This window comes from Sphaerodactylus townsendi, linkage group LG02 (genome assembly GCF_021028975.2).
Source record: "Sphaerodactylus townsendi isolate TG3544 linkage group LG02, MPM_Stown_v2.3, whole genome shotgun sequence".
NCBI classification, from domain to species: domain Eukaryota; kingdom Metazoa; phylum Chordata; class Lepidosauria; order Squamata; family Sphaerodactylidae; genus Sphaerodactylus; species Sphaerodactylus townsendi.
The window spans coordinates 172,129,125-172,144,648 of record NC_059426.1 but is presented as its reverse complement, the minus strand read 5'-3'; the positions used below and the strand labels follow the sequence as shown (position 1 = coordinate 172,144,648).

General features: G+C 50.8%; 2 protein-coding genes across 5 annotated transcripts in view; both read right to left on the bottom strand.

The window, feature by feature from the left end:
• Positions 1 to 7,056, bottom strand: part of LOC125426958 (kinesin heavy chain-like) — a 28,103-nt gene extending 21,047 nt beyond the window's left edge. For all 4 annotated transcript variants that reach the window (XM_048485858.1, XM_048485860.1, XM_048485861.1 and 1 more), the window contains exons 1-2: positions 6,925 to 7,056; positions 1,803 to 1,912 (exon numbers count right to left, since the gene is read on the bottom strand). In XM_048485858.1, the coding sequence (XP_048341815.1) occupies positions 1,803 to 1,816 (14 nt within the window). In that variant the 5' untranslated portion in view covers positions 1,817 to 1,912; positions 6,925 to 7,056. The remainder of the gene's footprint in view (positions 1 to 1,802; positions 1,913 to 6,924) is intronic.
• The window catches only part of LOC125426959 (myosin-11-like), a 28,653-nt gene continuing 20,075 nt past the window's right edge, over positions 6,947 to 15,524 (bottom strand). Inside the window, exons 7-8 of the mRNA XM_048485862.1 lie at positions 9,490 to 9,571; positions 6,947 to 7,061 (exon numbers count right to left, since the gene is read on the bottom strand). Coding sequence (XP_048341819.1) covers positions 9,545 to 9,571 — 27 coding nt within the window. The 3' untranslated portion in view covers positions 6,947 to 7,061; positions 9,490 to 9,544. The remainder of the gene's footprint in view (positions 7,062 to 9,489; positions 9,572 to 15,524) is intronic.

Below are 15,524 nucleotides of genomic sequence, written 5' to 3'. Positions count from 1 at the left end.
ATGGGTTCCGAGTAGGTTACTAATTATTTGTGTTTGCGAGGGTTACTAGTGGTGGTTTGCCACGCGTGATTTTTTGCCTTGTGCCATTCGCCTCCTCCTCAGCAGAAAAGCTGGCGCCAGGGCAAACAGTCTGGCAAAAGGAGTGCACTCCGGCGTGTGTGGCAGCCTGAAAGCCATGCGTGCATTAGTTTCCTCGCCCAAGGATCGGCGCGGCGGCTGCGTCCTTGCCTTACAGCCCGCCCAGGAATGCCCGCCCTGGAATGCCTGGCCACGCCTCCGTTGTGCCCTGCCCAGCCCTACTGGCGCTACGTCACAGTTTGAATCCCACCACCATGGGAACCTTTCACTAAAATTTTTGGTGCTAAGATGTTGTTAACGACAGCAGAGGAAACCATTTCATCCTCGAAAGGGTTGGCGTTTATGGAGATGAACTGATGGAATGGAGTCAGCTAGGCTGGGACAATCTTACCATTCCTGGGTCAATCCAATTTTTGCATCTTGGGATAAAATAGTTTCTGATGTGAAGTAACTACAGGGGAAGTACTATACCATCCTGGTGTGAGTAACTACAGCCCATTGGTGGCTATGTTCTGGTGGGTTCCCAGAACCAGAATACCAGAACCCAGATTGGCCCAGTACCTCCAATGCCCCTGGGGAGGGGACACTGAAAGGGAGACAATCTTCCTTTGTTAATGAGAGCATGTGACTTTCTCTGCACATACACATTCCTCTGCCAGCTCTGGGTTGGGAAATTTAGCCTTAGGAGGGTGGGGTTCAGGGTGGGGTGGGGCTTCAATTGGCTATAATGTCATAGAGCCCGCCTTCCAAAGCTGCCATTTTCCTCAGGCAAACTGATCTCTGTCGTCTGGAGATCGGTCGTATAGCAGGAGATCTCCAGCCACCCCCTGGAGGTTGGCAACTTGAACATACAGCCATTTGTGCTAGCTAGCCAGTGATGAAGTAATCCGGTAATGAAGGAGTTAATGTTGTGCATGCTAATTTGTTGGTGAGGTCAGAAGTCAGTGACCAGGTAATTGACCCCCACTGGTCAAGCAGGTCTGCACCTAGGCAACAGGTATATCTTATTTGTTCTCTCTCTGCCCATGATCTCTAGCAGATTATTAGCCATGTGATAGCAAGCAGGAGTTAGCTAATGAGCCAGCTAGTTAGAAACATATTTGCTTGTTTTTTATCTACACTGCTCTTCTTTTGTAGCCAGTAAACTTTATTCTTCAGTAAGCAACTGCCTCTGTCTCCTTATTTGCGCAAACTCTTCATTTAATATCAAGGGTGACATAATAATCACACCAAAGATTTACCACAGAAGTCAAATTAAACGATGCTAAGTGTGACTTTTCAAAAAAAAATCTGCATGTATTCTTTATTTTAAGAATTTAATAAAAACTTTATATATCTTTTAAAATGCTGCTTTAGCAGCACCTGTTATCACAGCACAAAGCGCATCAGCACAATGGCTGACTGGAAGGCCAAGTTGCAGCAGGCATTTTGTGCCTGCTGAGGTATCAAACATGGGAGATGTGTCAGCCATTTTGCAGCCGCACCCACCAAGCTGTGTTAGAATTCCAAAGGTGACTGAAGGTTGAAACGGGTTGGGGGCCCATCACAGATTAATAAGAAAGGATACAAAAACCCTGGGCCGTGCATACAGAAGGCATGCCTGCCCTGCAATATTAAGTAGCCAGGACGGCACCTTTCTCATAGCCTCCGCTGGTCTGTTCAGATTCTCGCTTCCCCTTCATTGGGGCCTTTTGCAACCGTTGGGAATTGAAAGCGTGACCTACCTCAACATGTCCATTTTTTTCCTGTTCCACCGTTTAAATTTTTGTATCTCTACCAGGCGCTTCGTCAGGCGGTCAAGTTTTCCGTGACTTCGTTGGACAACCTTTCGAACCTATCGGGGGAGAAACGTTCGGAGGCCACACTTCGTGATGCCAAAGGCGGCCGTTTCATTACGATGTTGTTAGGTGCTCAAATTTGCTCCAAATTTCAGTTTGCTTATATCAGTGGTTCTCGACCTGGGGGTCGTGGGACTCTTTCTTTGGAAGTCGAATGAACCTCTTTCTACAGGGAATTAAGCCTAAAGACTCTCTGCATCAGTGTTCTCCAGCTGTAAAATGGACAAACGTTAGGATTGGGGGCAGAGGTGGGATCCAGCAGGTTCTCACAGGTTCCCGAGAGTAGGTGACTCATTATTTGCGTGTGCCGAGAGGGGGTGACTACTTGGTGATTTTGCCACCTGATTTTTGCCTTAGTCACGCCCCTCCTCTCAGCAGTAGCACGCCAGAACTGAAAGCAAAGTCTGGCGGAGGTGCACCGGTGATGCGTGGCAGCCTAAGCCTGCGTGCGTCGTTTCCGCCCATAGGACGGTATGGCGGCTGGGAGTCATGCCACAGCCCATGCCCAGGAAATGCCCTGCCCAGAATGCCTGTACGCCCCCCTCGTGCCCGCCCAGCCCCATTGGCTATTGCATACAGTTTGAATCCCACCACCATGGGAACCTGTTACTAAAATTTTTGGATCCCACCACTGATTGGGGGTCACCACAACATGAGGAACTGTATTAAAGGGTTGCGGCATTAGGAAGATTGAGAACCACTGGCTTATATGAAGGAAGTGGTGCTTCCAAACATAACGTTTAACGGCAAAATAACTCTACTGCCCTCTGCAGGATTTCGGAGAGATTGCACACACCAATGATCATACAGGAAGCTCCCTTCTGCTGAATCCAACCCTTGGTTCATCAAGGTCAGCATTGTTTGTTCTGGCAGCTGCTCTCCAGTTGACTGGCAGCTGCTCTCCAGGGTCTCAGGCAAAGGTGTTTCACATCACCTACTGCCTGCTCCTTCTAACTGGAGGAGTTGGGATTGGGACCTTCTGCATGCCAAGCCGATGCTCTATCACTCCACCACTGCCCTCCACATAGTAGATGCTTAGCTGATAAATAATCCAGTGTCTGTTTGCCAAATTGAGGATGTTCTGGCATTCACTTGATGGGCCACAGAAAACTGATCCACAGCAATGTACATTTAGAAGAAGGGGAATTTGTCTTAATATTCTGCTTTTCTCAATCGTAAGGAGTCTTTAAGCGGCTTACCAAGCCCTTCCCTTCCTCTCCCCATAACAGGTGCCTCGTAAGGTAGATGGAGCTGAGAGTTCAGAGAGAACTGGGATTGACTCAAGGTGACCCAGCATGCTTCATGTGCGGGAGCAGGGAAACAAATCCGATTCACCAGATAAGAGTCCAGCGTTCATATGGAGGAGTGGGAAATGGAGCCCAGTTCTCCAGATTAGAGTCCACTGCTCTTAACCACTAAAGCAGTGATGGTGAACCTTTTTGAGACCGAGTGCCCAAATTGCCACCCAAACTCCACTTATTTGTGCAATTGCCAACCTGGCAATGTAACACGAATGCGGGTTTTGGTTTAGAGAAAAAAAGCGGTTGGCTCCTCTTCCTCTGCCCCCACGCTCAAGCAGGGGCCAGCCTGCTCTAGCCTCCAGCAAGTCCCACAGCAGCGCCCTCTGTGCCTCTCTCAAGCATCTCTGCCTTCTCTGTGCCCCCCCACCCCCAGGCAGCAGCCACCTGGCACACAGCGCCAACCCCGCCAGCTGAGTCCTCCCTGCTCACCGTGGTGCAGCATGTGTCATGCTTTCCAGTGGCCCAGGCCAGCCTAGATGTGTGTGTGTGTGTGGGGGGGGGGATTTTCCCACCCACTTAGTGAGCTCTGTGTAAATTGCTGCCACAGAGAGGGCTCCGAGTACCACCTCTGGCACCCGTGCCATAGGTTCGCCATCACTGCACTAAAGCATGCTGGCTCTCCCAATCTATGTATGAAGACATAAGAGCAGTTTACAATTGCAGGCAGGGAGGAAGAGAAAGGCAGGGCAGGGAGAAAGAGGGCACATGTCATGCTTCAGAAATATCTGGTGCATGACAGGATAATATAGTGTAGCTGTTATAAAGCCCCACAGAAATCACAGAATCATAGAGTTAGATGGGGCCATACAAACCACCTAGTGCAGGGGTAGGGAACCTGCGGCTCTCCAGATGTTCAGGAACTACAATTCCCATCAGCCCCTACCAGCATGGCCAATTGGCCATGCTGACAGAGCTGATAGGCAATGTAGTCCACCAGGCTATCTGGAAAGCCATAATTGCCTACCCCCGACTGTAGGTATAGGGTGGTCAACTTTGTTGCTCTCCAGATGTTATGGATCTGGCATCCCCATCATCCCCTGCCAGCATCATGCTGGCAGGGGATGATTGGAACTGTAGTTCATAACATCTGGAGGGCCGCGAGTTTGACACCTGTGATCTAGTGCCACACCCTGCTCAATGCAGTCGAAAGCAGTGATGGTGAACCTTTTCGAGACCGAGTGCCCAAATTGCAACCCAAAACTCACTTATTTATCGCAAAGTGCCAACATGGCAATTTGACCTGAATATCGAGGTTTTAGTTTTAGAAAAAACGCGGTTTTATCCAAGGTGCTGCGTGTTACTCAGGAGGTGTAAACGGTGAAACAACGGGTGCAGCGTCGAATGGGTGAATCACAACCCTAGGAGGGTTTACTCAGAAGCAAGGCCAGTCTAGATGTGTGTGTGTGGGGGTGTGTGATTTTCCGCTCCCCCTATATGACGAACTGTGTGCGCGTGCCCACAGAGAGGGCTCTGAGTGCCACCTCTGGCATGCGTGCCGCAGGTTCGCCACCACTGGTCTAACGCGTCCTTGACAAATGTTTGTCCAGCTGCTGCTTGAAGACTATCAATGAGGCCAGATGTCCTACGTACGTATGAAGCTACGTATGAAGTACGTATGAAGCTACGTATGAAGCAGTGGTGTAGGAGGTTAAGAGCTCGTGTATCTAATCTGGAGAAACCAGGTTTGATTCCCAGCTCTGCCGCCTGAGCTGTGGAGGCTTATCTGGGGAATTCAGATGAGCCTGTGCACTCCCACACACGCCAGCTGGGTGACCTTGGGCTAGTCACAGCTTCTTGGAGCTCTCTCAGCCCCACCTACCTCACAGGGTGTTTGTTGTGAGGGGGGAAGGGCAAGGAGATTGTAGGTCCCTTTGAGTCTCCTGCAGGAGAGAAAGGGGGGATATAAATCCAAACTCTTATTCTTCTTCTTATACTGAATCAGAGTCTTGGTCAGTATTGCCTGCTCAGACTGGCAGCCGCTTTCCAGAGAGTCAGCTTGTCATGTTTCACATCAACTACCACCTGGTCTTTTTAACCGACGATGCCAGAGATGGAACCTGGGTCCTTTTGCGTGCAAAACCAAAGACTTGGGTGCTGTGTGGTTTCCGGGCTGTATGGCCGTGTTCTAGCAGCATTCTCTCCTGATGTTTCGCCTGCATCTGTGGCTGGCATCTTCAGAGGAAGATCCTCTGAAGATGCCAGCCACACAGGCTCACAGCACTGCTCTGTTCCTTAACAAACTCCAGCACAAAGTATTCGACGTGAAAGCCTTCGACAATACAGAAAACCAAAGACCTTTGGCGGAACCACAGCTCAATTGAGGAACAGCCCCAGTTTTTGTCTATTTGTTTGTTCAATTTATATACCGCCCTCCCCCAAGGGGCTCAGGGCGGTTCACATCAATAAATACATGAAAACAATAACAACCACCAGAGTCACTAAAACATTCCACCTGCCCAAAAATTAAAACATATTTCATTGATGGCGTCAGGATTATCTGTTTTTGTTTCCCTTCCCTCTCTTCCATGCGCCCATGGGAGGCCAGATATTATTTATAGCGAATAACCGATGTTACAGCAAAAGGTAACTTCACGAGATATGGTGGATTTTTTTGTTTATTCGCGCAGTAATTTAAATCCCAGGCTTTGGCTCATAAGCGCCATGCTGAGACAGCTTTGCCATTTTCGCACGGCCCATAATCACCTCAAAAGAGACCCAGTCTGTCTCTCCACCAGACCATTAGCACTCTGGTGGTGTGCCACAGTTGGACTGTGTTGCATTTCAGCCGCTTCACACAGTTTTGCCATGAGTTTAGAGGTGAACGGTGTACCTCTGTCAGAAACCATCGTCTTTGGCCATCCATTAGTGGTGATGGCCACTAACCTGGATAGCTTTAAAAGGGGCTTGGACAGATTTATGGAGGAGAAGTCGATTTATGGCTACCAATCTCGATCCTCTTTGATCTGAGATTGCAAATGCCTTAACGGTCCAGGTGCTCAGGAGCAACAGCTGCAGGAGGCCGTTGCTTTCACATCCTGCATGTGAGCTCCCAAAGGCACCTGGTGGGCCACTGCGAGTAGCAGAGAGCTGGACTAGATGGACTCTGGTCTGATCCAGCTGGCTTGTTCTTATGTTCTTATCCATACACTGAGCCAAAGTCAACAATACATTTCGCTCAGTGGCGGGATCCAAACATTTTAGTAACAGGTTCCCATGGTGGTGGGATTCAAACTGTGGCGTAGCGCCAATGGGGCTGGGCGGGGCACAACAAGGGTGTGGCCGGGCATTCCGGGGGCGGGGCTATGGCAGGGCGCGGCGCTCGCGGTCATGGCCGAGGGCTTGAATGCCGCATGGCGCCAGGCCGCGCCGCGCCGCGCCCGCTGCTCACTCCACCTGGAGCTACTTCAAAGTTTCTGCGGCGCTACTGCTGCTGAAGGAAGAGAGCGCAACAAAGGCAAAAATCACATGGCAAAATCACCAATTAGTAACCCCCTCTCGGCACACACAAATAATTAGTAACCTACTCTCGGGAACCTGTGAGAACCTGCTGGATCTTACCTCTGATTTCGCTACATTATATGCAGTGACACTTCTTAAAAGCATAAGCCACGGGATACCTGGAGGCGTGGTCTCCCGGGGCCAGAATGAATTGCTTTCCCATGCTAGTGGTATAAACGGCGAGCAAGCACGTGGAAGCGTTAACTTACTCTTTGGCGAGAAAGTTTCTCCGGGTGTTAAACTTCCTTTCTTCCTGGAAAACCATCCCAAACTGTGTCCTGAGAAGGTCGTTTTCATTCTTGAGCCTTTTATGGATCTGCAGGGCGCTTTTCATCTCCTCCTCAGACTGGAAACAAAACACCGGCATCGCTCACTTAACTAGACATTGTTCAATTAGAGTACTTTAAAAAAAAATAAATCTTGCTTTGGGAGGAAGGTGAAGGGAATGGGACAGGTGAGGAGACATGAGATCTCTCTTTTCTTGCTGGTCCAGGCTCTAGGTAAGAAAGTGGAACTCAAGGGATGTAGCTGAATGGGAGCCACTGGGATGGATGAAATGGGCCGGGTGGAGTGGAGAGAGAGAAAGGGGGTCTCTCCTCCCCTGTGACTATTCATGGGTCTCTTCCAGTGGTGGGATTCAAATAATTTAACACCTGATTGTTTACAAGCACCATTTTAACAACCGGTTCTGCTGAAGTGGTGCGAACCTGATGAATCCCACCACCGGTCTCTTCTTGTATTATAATGAACGCAATAAATGAAAAATTGTTTGTCTGGGTTGTTTTTTTAGAAGATCTACCACTGAACTTATTGGTTGGGGAGCAAGGAGCTGGCAATTTATTGATTTGGGGGGGATGTACATGTGTTCTTTTTACGTATTAACAAAGTTTCCCATAACAAAATTATGTACTAACACCTGACAAAGTGAGTTTTGACTCACAAAAGTGTACACCCTGGAAAATTTTCACAGAATCACAGAGTTGGAAGGGACCTTCAAGATCTTCTGGTCCAACCCCAGGTGCAATGCAGGAAATTCACAACTCCCTTCCCCAAAACCCCCAGTTCCCATTGCCCCCTGGCCAGAAGGCGGTCAAAAACCTTCCAAGATCCCTGGCTAATCTGACCCAGAGAAGAACTGCTTCCTGATCCCAAAGTGCCGACAGGCAGTGGCGTATCTGCCTAGGGACAAGGGGTACCCCTTGTCCTCGGGCGCCACTCTTCTGGTCACATGAGGGGCGCAAAAATGTGACCAGGAAGTCCTGCTGCCTCGCCGTTTTCGCATACATCTACCCCGTCCGTGTCCGTCGAGGCACACAAAAACGACGAGGCAGCAGGAAATCCAAGCGCCCTCAATCCCTCCCTGGACTCCCCCCTCCCTTCCCCCCCCCGCCAGCTGGGCTCCCAGCCGGCAGCCTGAAGTCTCTTCTGACCTCCGCTCCTGGCAGGCCAGAAGAGACTGCGATCAACCCTCAGACCTACTTTTAAGCACTGCTGGGGTGGGGGGTGGGGCAGGAGCAGAAAGTCCACCCTTCCCTTCTCCCCAAGCCCCACCCCCCCGGCCTCAGTAGAGTTCCCTCTGCTGGGGAGCCCCTTACCTGCATGTCACCAATACTGTGGCGTAGGGCTTACAGGGAACATTGGATGGGAGACTACCAAGAAGTTCAGGTGGTTGTGCAGAGGCAGGCAATGGCAAAGCACTTCTATTTGTTCCTCGCATTGGAGACCCCATAAGGGGTCACCGTAAATCAGCTATTCATTCATTCATTCATTCATTCATTCATTCATTCATTCATTCATTCATTCATTCACCCAAAGGACTCAGAGCGGCTTACAAATAAAAGCAAACAAAACAATACAATAAATAAATAAGTATACAAATACTATAAACTTTAAAAACAGATTACAACAGATGGCATAAAAATCTATCTGGGGACATAAAATGGATCCATGCACCATATCCAGATGGGGCCAGATATGATTTAGAAGAAGGGCCTGGTGGAATAGCTCTGTTTTACAGGCCCTGCAGAACTGAGACAGACTCCGCAGGGCCTCGATGTCACCAGGGAGAGCATTCCACGAAGGTGGGGGGGGGGGGGGATAAAAGCCCTGGCCCATGTCGTCAACATCCCTGGGGCCAGGGACCACCAACAAATTCCCCTCCGCCATCTCGAGAGGTCTTTGAGGGCAATAGAAGGAGAGAGCTACGACTTGACTGCACCTTCCACCATCACACTATATGGCTATCGACTGACATGGCTTGCTGCCTAGTTGCTACCACCTCATAGTGACTCCCTGTGGAGTTTCCAAGGCAACCGATTAGCAGAGGTGCTTCACCCTTGTCTTCTTCTGCATAGGAAAACCGGTAATCCTGGATGGTCTCCCATCCAACTACTGACCACGGCCAACCCTGCTCAGCTTCAGAGCTCTGACAAACTCCAGCTGGCACTGAGTGACCAAGGCTGCTACACTGACATGGCAGCCAATCTCAAACAATGCTGTCTAATCATGTCTCACTTTGTTCAATGAAAGACAAACACTCAATAGATGCTGGCTTTGGTGTGCATGTTCCAGGCTGGGTGGGGACTTGCCCATGGAAAAGGAGGCTGCTCTTGAAGTTCCTGGGGCCACACACACAAGGCCCTGCAAAGGACACGATGAGTACCCTGTCGCCCCAGCTGCCTTCAATTGGGGAGTACTGTTCTTTCTTTATTTTTCATTTTGCTTTTCCGTATTTTCAGAGTTTGTTTACGTTATGCCCCCGAGGCCTCTTTTACCTCTGCCAACTGCTGAAGCAGGGCCTCTGCTTCCTCACGAAAGTCTGAATCCATACTAATCTGACCAGTTTGAAGCTTCGCTCTGAAAAAGAAAGCTGATTAAGGCTGGGGGCGGTGGCGGTGGGGGTGGGGTGTGTGTGTGTGTGTGTATGTGAGAGAGAGAGAGAGAGAGAGAGAGAGAAGACGAAGAAATGACAATGAAGGAAAGGGAACTGTCTACCTCACAGGTGTCAAACTCGTGGCCCTCCAGATGTTATGGACTACAGTTCCCATCATCCCCTGCCAGCATCATGCTGGCAGGGGGTATGATGAACACTATGATCCTTTGCTATCAATCTCACAGTGACGGCGAACCTTTTCAAGACTGAGTGCCCAAATTACAGCCAAAACCCCTTATTTATGTAAAAGTGCCAACCACGGCAATTTAACCTGAATACTGAGGTTTTAGTTTTAGAAAAAAGCGGTTGGCTCCAAGGTGTCGTTACTTTCGGGGAAGAAAGCTTGGTGGTAGTTAATTTAACTTTGCTTTGAAACAACTGTGCCCAACTCTTCAATGGATCCACGACCCTATAGGAGGGTTCACTCATAAGCAAGCCCCATTGCGCTTAACCGAGGCCTTACTCCCAGATAAGGGTGTGCTTTAGTTCTTAGCATGAAAATCAGTGGGGTTTAACAGTGTAACAGAGTTACCTACACTGCTAGGTGTAGGTCTTAGGTTTAATGCTAATAGGGCTTAGGTTTAATGCTAATAATGTCGAGGCCACTGACCCAGAGCCAGCCTAGATGTGTGGTATACTCTGTTACGATGGTATTGCCCACAGAGAGGGCTTTGAGTGCCACCTCTGGCACCCGTGCCATAGGTTCGCCACCACTGGTCTACCAGAATGACAAGAATCACCAAACTCAAGGTTTTTTGGGGGGGGGGGTTGGATTTATATCCCACCCTATCCCTGAAGGGCTCTGGGCAGCCAGAAGTCCATAGGTCTCTTCCTCTGGCCAAGCTAGCGAACCTCCATCTCTGCTGGATTTAACTTCGTTTTACTTCTTTATGCATTCGCTTTCTGTCGATCCCGACAGAAGTTGGTTTCAGGCAGCTGGCTCAAGGTGGACTCAGCCTTCCATCCTCCTGAGATTGGTAAAACCAGTGCCCAGCTTGCTGGGGGTAAAGTGCAGATGACTGGGGGAAAGCAATGGCAAACCACCCCATAACCATAGCCTGCCTAGTAAACATAGTGATGTGATGTCACCCCATGGATCAGTAATGACCCTGGGCTTGCACGGGAGAGTCCCTTTAGATGACTGTGAGCAAAACTACATGTTGCAGGTGGGTATGAAACAACCCATAACTGCTGATGCCACCTGAGACAAGAATTTAGCTGTTCAAAAATTGCTGCAAAGGCCTGATCTGGATTGGGATTGCGGTGGGGCAGCCACATGTGATCTTGAGCACGCACACACATTCAAGCCCAGAAGGCCTCCCGACGACTACTGTGGCACTTCAAAAAGTGTGCGTATTAAGAGGGTGACAAGTTGGCATGGTGCTGCAAGGCCCCAGGCCCTGATTAAGCTCTTCTGGAAATTTTTGAGCTGCTAAATTCCCATCTAAATGGTGTTGGAGGCCGTGGGTTGTTCGTACCCATCTGCGCCTGCCCGTAACATGTAGTTTCGGTGCAAGAAGAAACACGAGAGTGTGGAGAGATGTGAGCTTTGACCCTTTCAATGAGTTCCACACGTTCTAGATAGTCTCTGCCACGAGGCATGCTTCCTCTTCTGCTAAGGTTTCCGTTTGCCCAAGGGCCTATTGAAAACCATCTTGCACGCATGGAAGACTCAGTGGAAGAAGCACGCTATGCAGCAGAGACTATTTTTTTGTTTTTTGCCGTCAAGTTGCAACCAACTTATGGTGGCCCTGCGGGGCTTTCAAGCCATGAGATATTTAGAGGTGGTTTGCCATTGCCTCCCTCTTCATAGTGATCCTGGTCTTCCAGTGCGGTGCAGTGGTTTAAGAACAGGTGGATTCTAAAAGAAGAAGAGTTTGGATTTATATCCCCCCCTTTCTCTCCTGTAGGAGACTCAAAGGGGCTTACAATCTCCTTGCCCTTCCCCCCTCACAACAAACACCCTGTGAGGTAGGTGGGGCTGAGAGGAAACTCCGAGCTGTAACCCAGCCCAAGGCCACGCAGCCCCGGCGTGTGTGGGAGTGTACAGGCTAATCTGAATTCCCCAGATAAGCCTCCACAGCTCAGGCGGCAGAGCTGGGAATCAAACCCAGTTCCTCCAGATTAGGTACACGAGCTCTTAACCTCCTACGCCACTGCTTCTAATCTGGGAAACCGGGTTTGATTCCCCACTCCTCCACCTGAGTGGCAGAAACTATCCTGAGTGAACCAGATATGGCTCCGCCCTCCCTGCCTTGCTTCTGGAGCGACCTTGGGCTAGTCACAGTTCTCTCAGGACTCTCTCAGCCCCGCCTACCTCAGAAGGTGTCTGTTGTGGGGAGAGGAAGGGAAAGGAGCTTGTAAGCCATCTTGAATTTCCTTACAGGAGAAAAAGGTGGGGTATAAATCCAAACTCTTCTTCTTCTTAGTGCTCTCCCTTCCAAATACTAATTAGGGCTGCCTCTGTTTAGCTTCTGAGATCTGATGAGATCAGGCTAGCCTCGGCTCTCCGGGTAAAGGCAGAGGCAGAGAATATCTACGGTATCATGTGCAGAACTCGTTCTGAGGATCCAAGCCAAATATATATATATATATATATTTTCTGGTCCATCTCACAATTCAGAGGTGGACAAAATGAAGCCCGAGAATAGTTGATGTCAGTCTTGTGAAAATGTAATGGAGAAGCATATCTCGCTTACTTCTTTTGAAGGATCTCCTCCTTTTCAGCTTTCTTCCTGCCATACTTTTTGAGGAGACGTTTGATTGTCTCCAAAAGCTTGGCCAGCTCTGCCTTTCTATCCTGAATCGCCTGTTAAAGGTCAAAGCGAAACAAAAAGGTCACCCTTTTGTGACTAAGTGGTTTCAAGAAAAGGTGACAGGTTTGGACAAACTTTCTGTTACAGAATCACATAGGTGTCAAACTCGCGGCCCTCCAGATGTTATGGACTACATTTCCCATCATCCTCTGCCAGCACCATGCTGGCAGCTCACCAGGCTGACTATTCCGCTTCCCTTGGCGGCTCACCACAATCACACTGGCGGTCCACCTCAGCAGTGTGGGGAGGCGGGAAATGGCACCGGGACAAAATGGCACCTGCCCCCCCACCCCACCCCACAACCCCCCCACTTACTTTAGATCAGCTGGCTACAAAGAGCAGCTGGCTGAAAAAGCAGACTGGTGGGAACTACACTTCCCAGAAGACCTTGCGTACCCCAACTCCTGCAGAGGTCTCTTGGGAAGAGTAGTTCCCACCAGGCGTGGGAGGGGGAGGAAGGAGAATGCGGGCGATTTTCTGCTCCCCATGTGACCCCAATGGTGCATGCCTGGGGTGTGGTCCCCCCCCACTGTTGCAGCTACGCAACTGGTCCACCTAATCCAGCATTCTGCTTCTCTCCGTGGCCAACCAGATGCCCTAGACCAGTGATGGCGAACCTTTGGCACTCCAGATGTTATGGAATACAATTCCCATCAGCCCCTGCCAGCATGGCCAATTGGCCAATTAAATTTAGTATACCGCCCTATCCCCGAATGTGATTTTAAGTTTATTTTTAGTTCTCATGGCTGCCTTGGTAGCTCCTATGAGGGTGGAAGTGGACTGAAAAGTGCTCTGGAAATGCATTGTTCAGGACTAGCAGGAAAAGCCCATTGCAGGGGGGAGGGGAAGGATGCAATGGGCTCTAGCAAGCATTCCCACCCCCCACAATGGTCTGAACGGTTGGTGCCATCCCCCCCCCCATGGGGCCAGCAGCAGGGTGTCTCACATGGGGAGGGGAGAGAGCTGTCCAGGGTCCCCAAGGATGGGATGGTGGGCCAAACAGCAGGAAACTGGAGTCCCGTGGGGGGGGGGGGGGTGCCCTGTGGGGCCGGCAGCAGCTGGCAGGGGAGCCTGCGTGGAGCCTGGTAGGTGGCCATCCAGGGTCTTCCCTTGGGGCTGAGTAGGTGGTTTTCTTGAGCCCATCAGCAACCCGGTAGGTGCCCAGCAGGGGCTGGCAGTGGAGCCTGGCAGCAACCCGACAGCAGTTTAAGAAGCACCCGGAGACGCTAGGGGCAGCAGGCACGGCCCTTCCAGGGAGGCAGGCAGGCAGCCGGGCTGGCCAGAAGGAGCTGTGAGCATCCAAGAGGCGAGGAGGAAGGCGAGTGTTGCTGGGTGGGGGGTGAGGCAGGAAGGCTTTGCTGGGCCTGTGGAGCAGCTGCTCCTTTCGTTCGGCAATGGCCAATGGGCGTGGAGGATACACATGACTTGGGTCCCCGTGCATCCTGCCTGGCAATTGGCTAAGGGTTTTGTCGTCCGACGTTTGAACCCTCAGACAATTATGTATTGTAAGATGTATTGTAAGATGTCATAGAGTTGGAAGGGGCCAGAGAGGCCATCAAGTCTGACCCCCTGCTCAACGCAGGATCAGCCTAAAGCATCCCTGGCAAGTGATCGTTCAGCCGCTGCTTGAAGACTGCCGGAGAGGGGGAAGCTCGTCACCTCCCCAGCCAGCCGATCCCCTGCTGAACCACTTGGCCAGTTCCATCCAAAGTTTGAGGTGGCGGCGGGGGGAAGGGGGGATGCTGCTGTTGCTGCCCTGCCCCACTGCCTCCAGAGGGTTTTTCAGGTGGCACGGGGAGGCAGAGAAAACCAAAAAACCTCTCCGGCTGCCAGCAAGCCCTCCGTGGGGCTATACGGACGTGTGCCACCCTTTTGGGTCCAGGGAGCTTGGTGGGAAAGCCCGGATAGAAGCTGGCTGTTGCCCGCTCCAGCCCCGGGAACGCTTACAGAACGGCGCAGGCACAGAAGCACTGGCTTGGCCGTCCCAGAGGGCTACGCATCCACGAGGTGGTGATTCCGCCCCTCTGCCTGAGGGGGGCAAATCTGCCAGCACGGTCTCAGGCCACATCCAGAGGGTGAGTTACTTGCTGGATGGGGCTGTTACTGTAGAAGCATATTTTTCCCTGCTATCCAGCTGGTACCTTTCCGCCCGCAATTTAAACCCCTCAGTGCAGAGGGAGCAGCAGTGGCGTAGTGGCTAAGAGCAGTGGCTAAGAGCAGGTGCACTCTGATCCTGGAGGAACGGGTTTGATTCCCAGCTCTGCCGCTTGAGTTGTGGGAGAGCTTATCTGGGGAATTCAAAGATTAGCCTGCCACCTCCACACATGCCAGCTAGGTGACCCCCCTTGGGCCTAGTCACAGCTTCTTGGAGCTCTCTCCAGCCCCACCCACCTTTACAGGGTGTTTGTTGGCGAGGGAGGGAAGGGGCAAAGGAAGGTGTAAGCCCCTTTGAGTCTCCTAAAGGAGAGAAAGGGGGGATATAAATCCAAACTCCTCCTCCTCCTCTTCTTCTTCTGCTACCAACAGGAACCGCTCCCCGCTCTCCTTGAAGTTGCAGCCTCTCAAATAGTTCAAGAGAACAACCATGTCCCACCTCAACCTCCTTTTCTCCACACTAAACATTCCACAAGTCCCTCAGGCCTTCTTCCAAGCGCTTGGTCTCCGGGCCCCTGATCATCCTCTTCCCTGCACCTGCTCCATTCTGTCTGCATCCTTTTTGATAGGAGACCTCTGTCATGCCCAGCCTTCTACCAGGCCTTATCCTAATTCTCCTGATGGCAGGTGGGTCTGTCTCTCCCCCACCTTCCTGGGTATGTTCTATTGTTGCTGTTAGACACCTGGGGGTGTTTCTTGTGTTGGCTGAGCTAGGGGGTAGAAGAAGAAGAAGAAGAAGAAGAAGAAGAAGAAGAAGAAGAAGAAGAAGAAGAAGAAGAAGAAGAAGAAGAAGTAGAAGAAGAAGAAATAGAAGAAGAAATAGAAGAAGAAATAGAAGAAGTGGGGAAGAGGAAGAGGGAAGAAAGGAGGGAGGTAGGAAGAAGAGGGAAGAAGAAGGAAGAGAGAG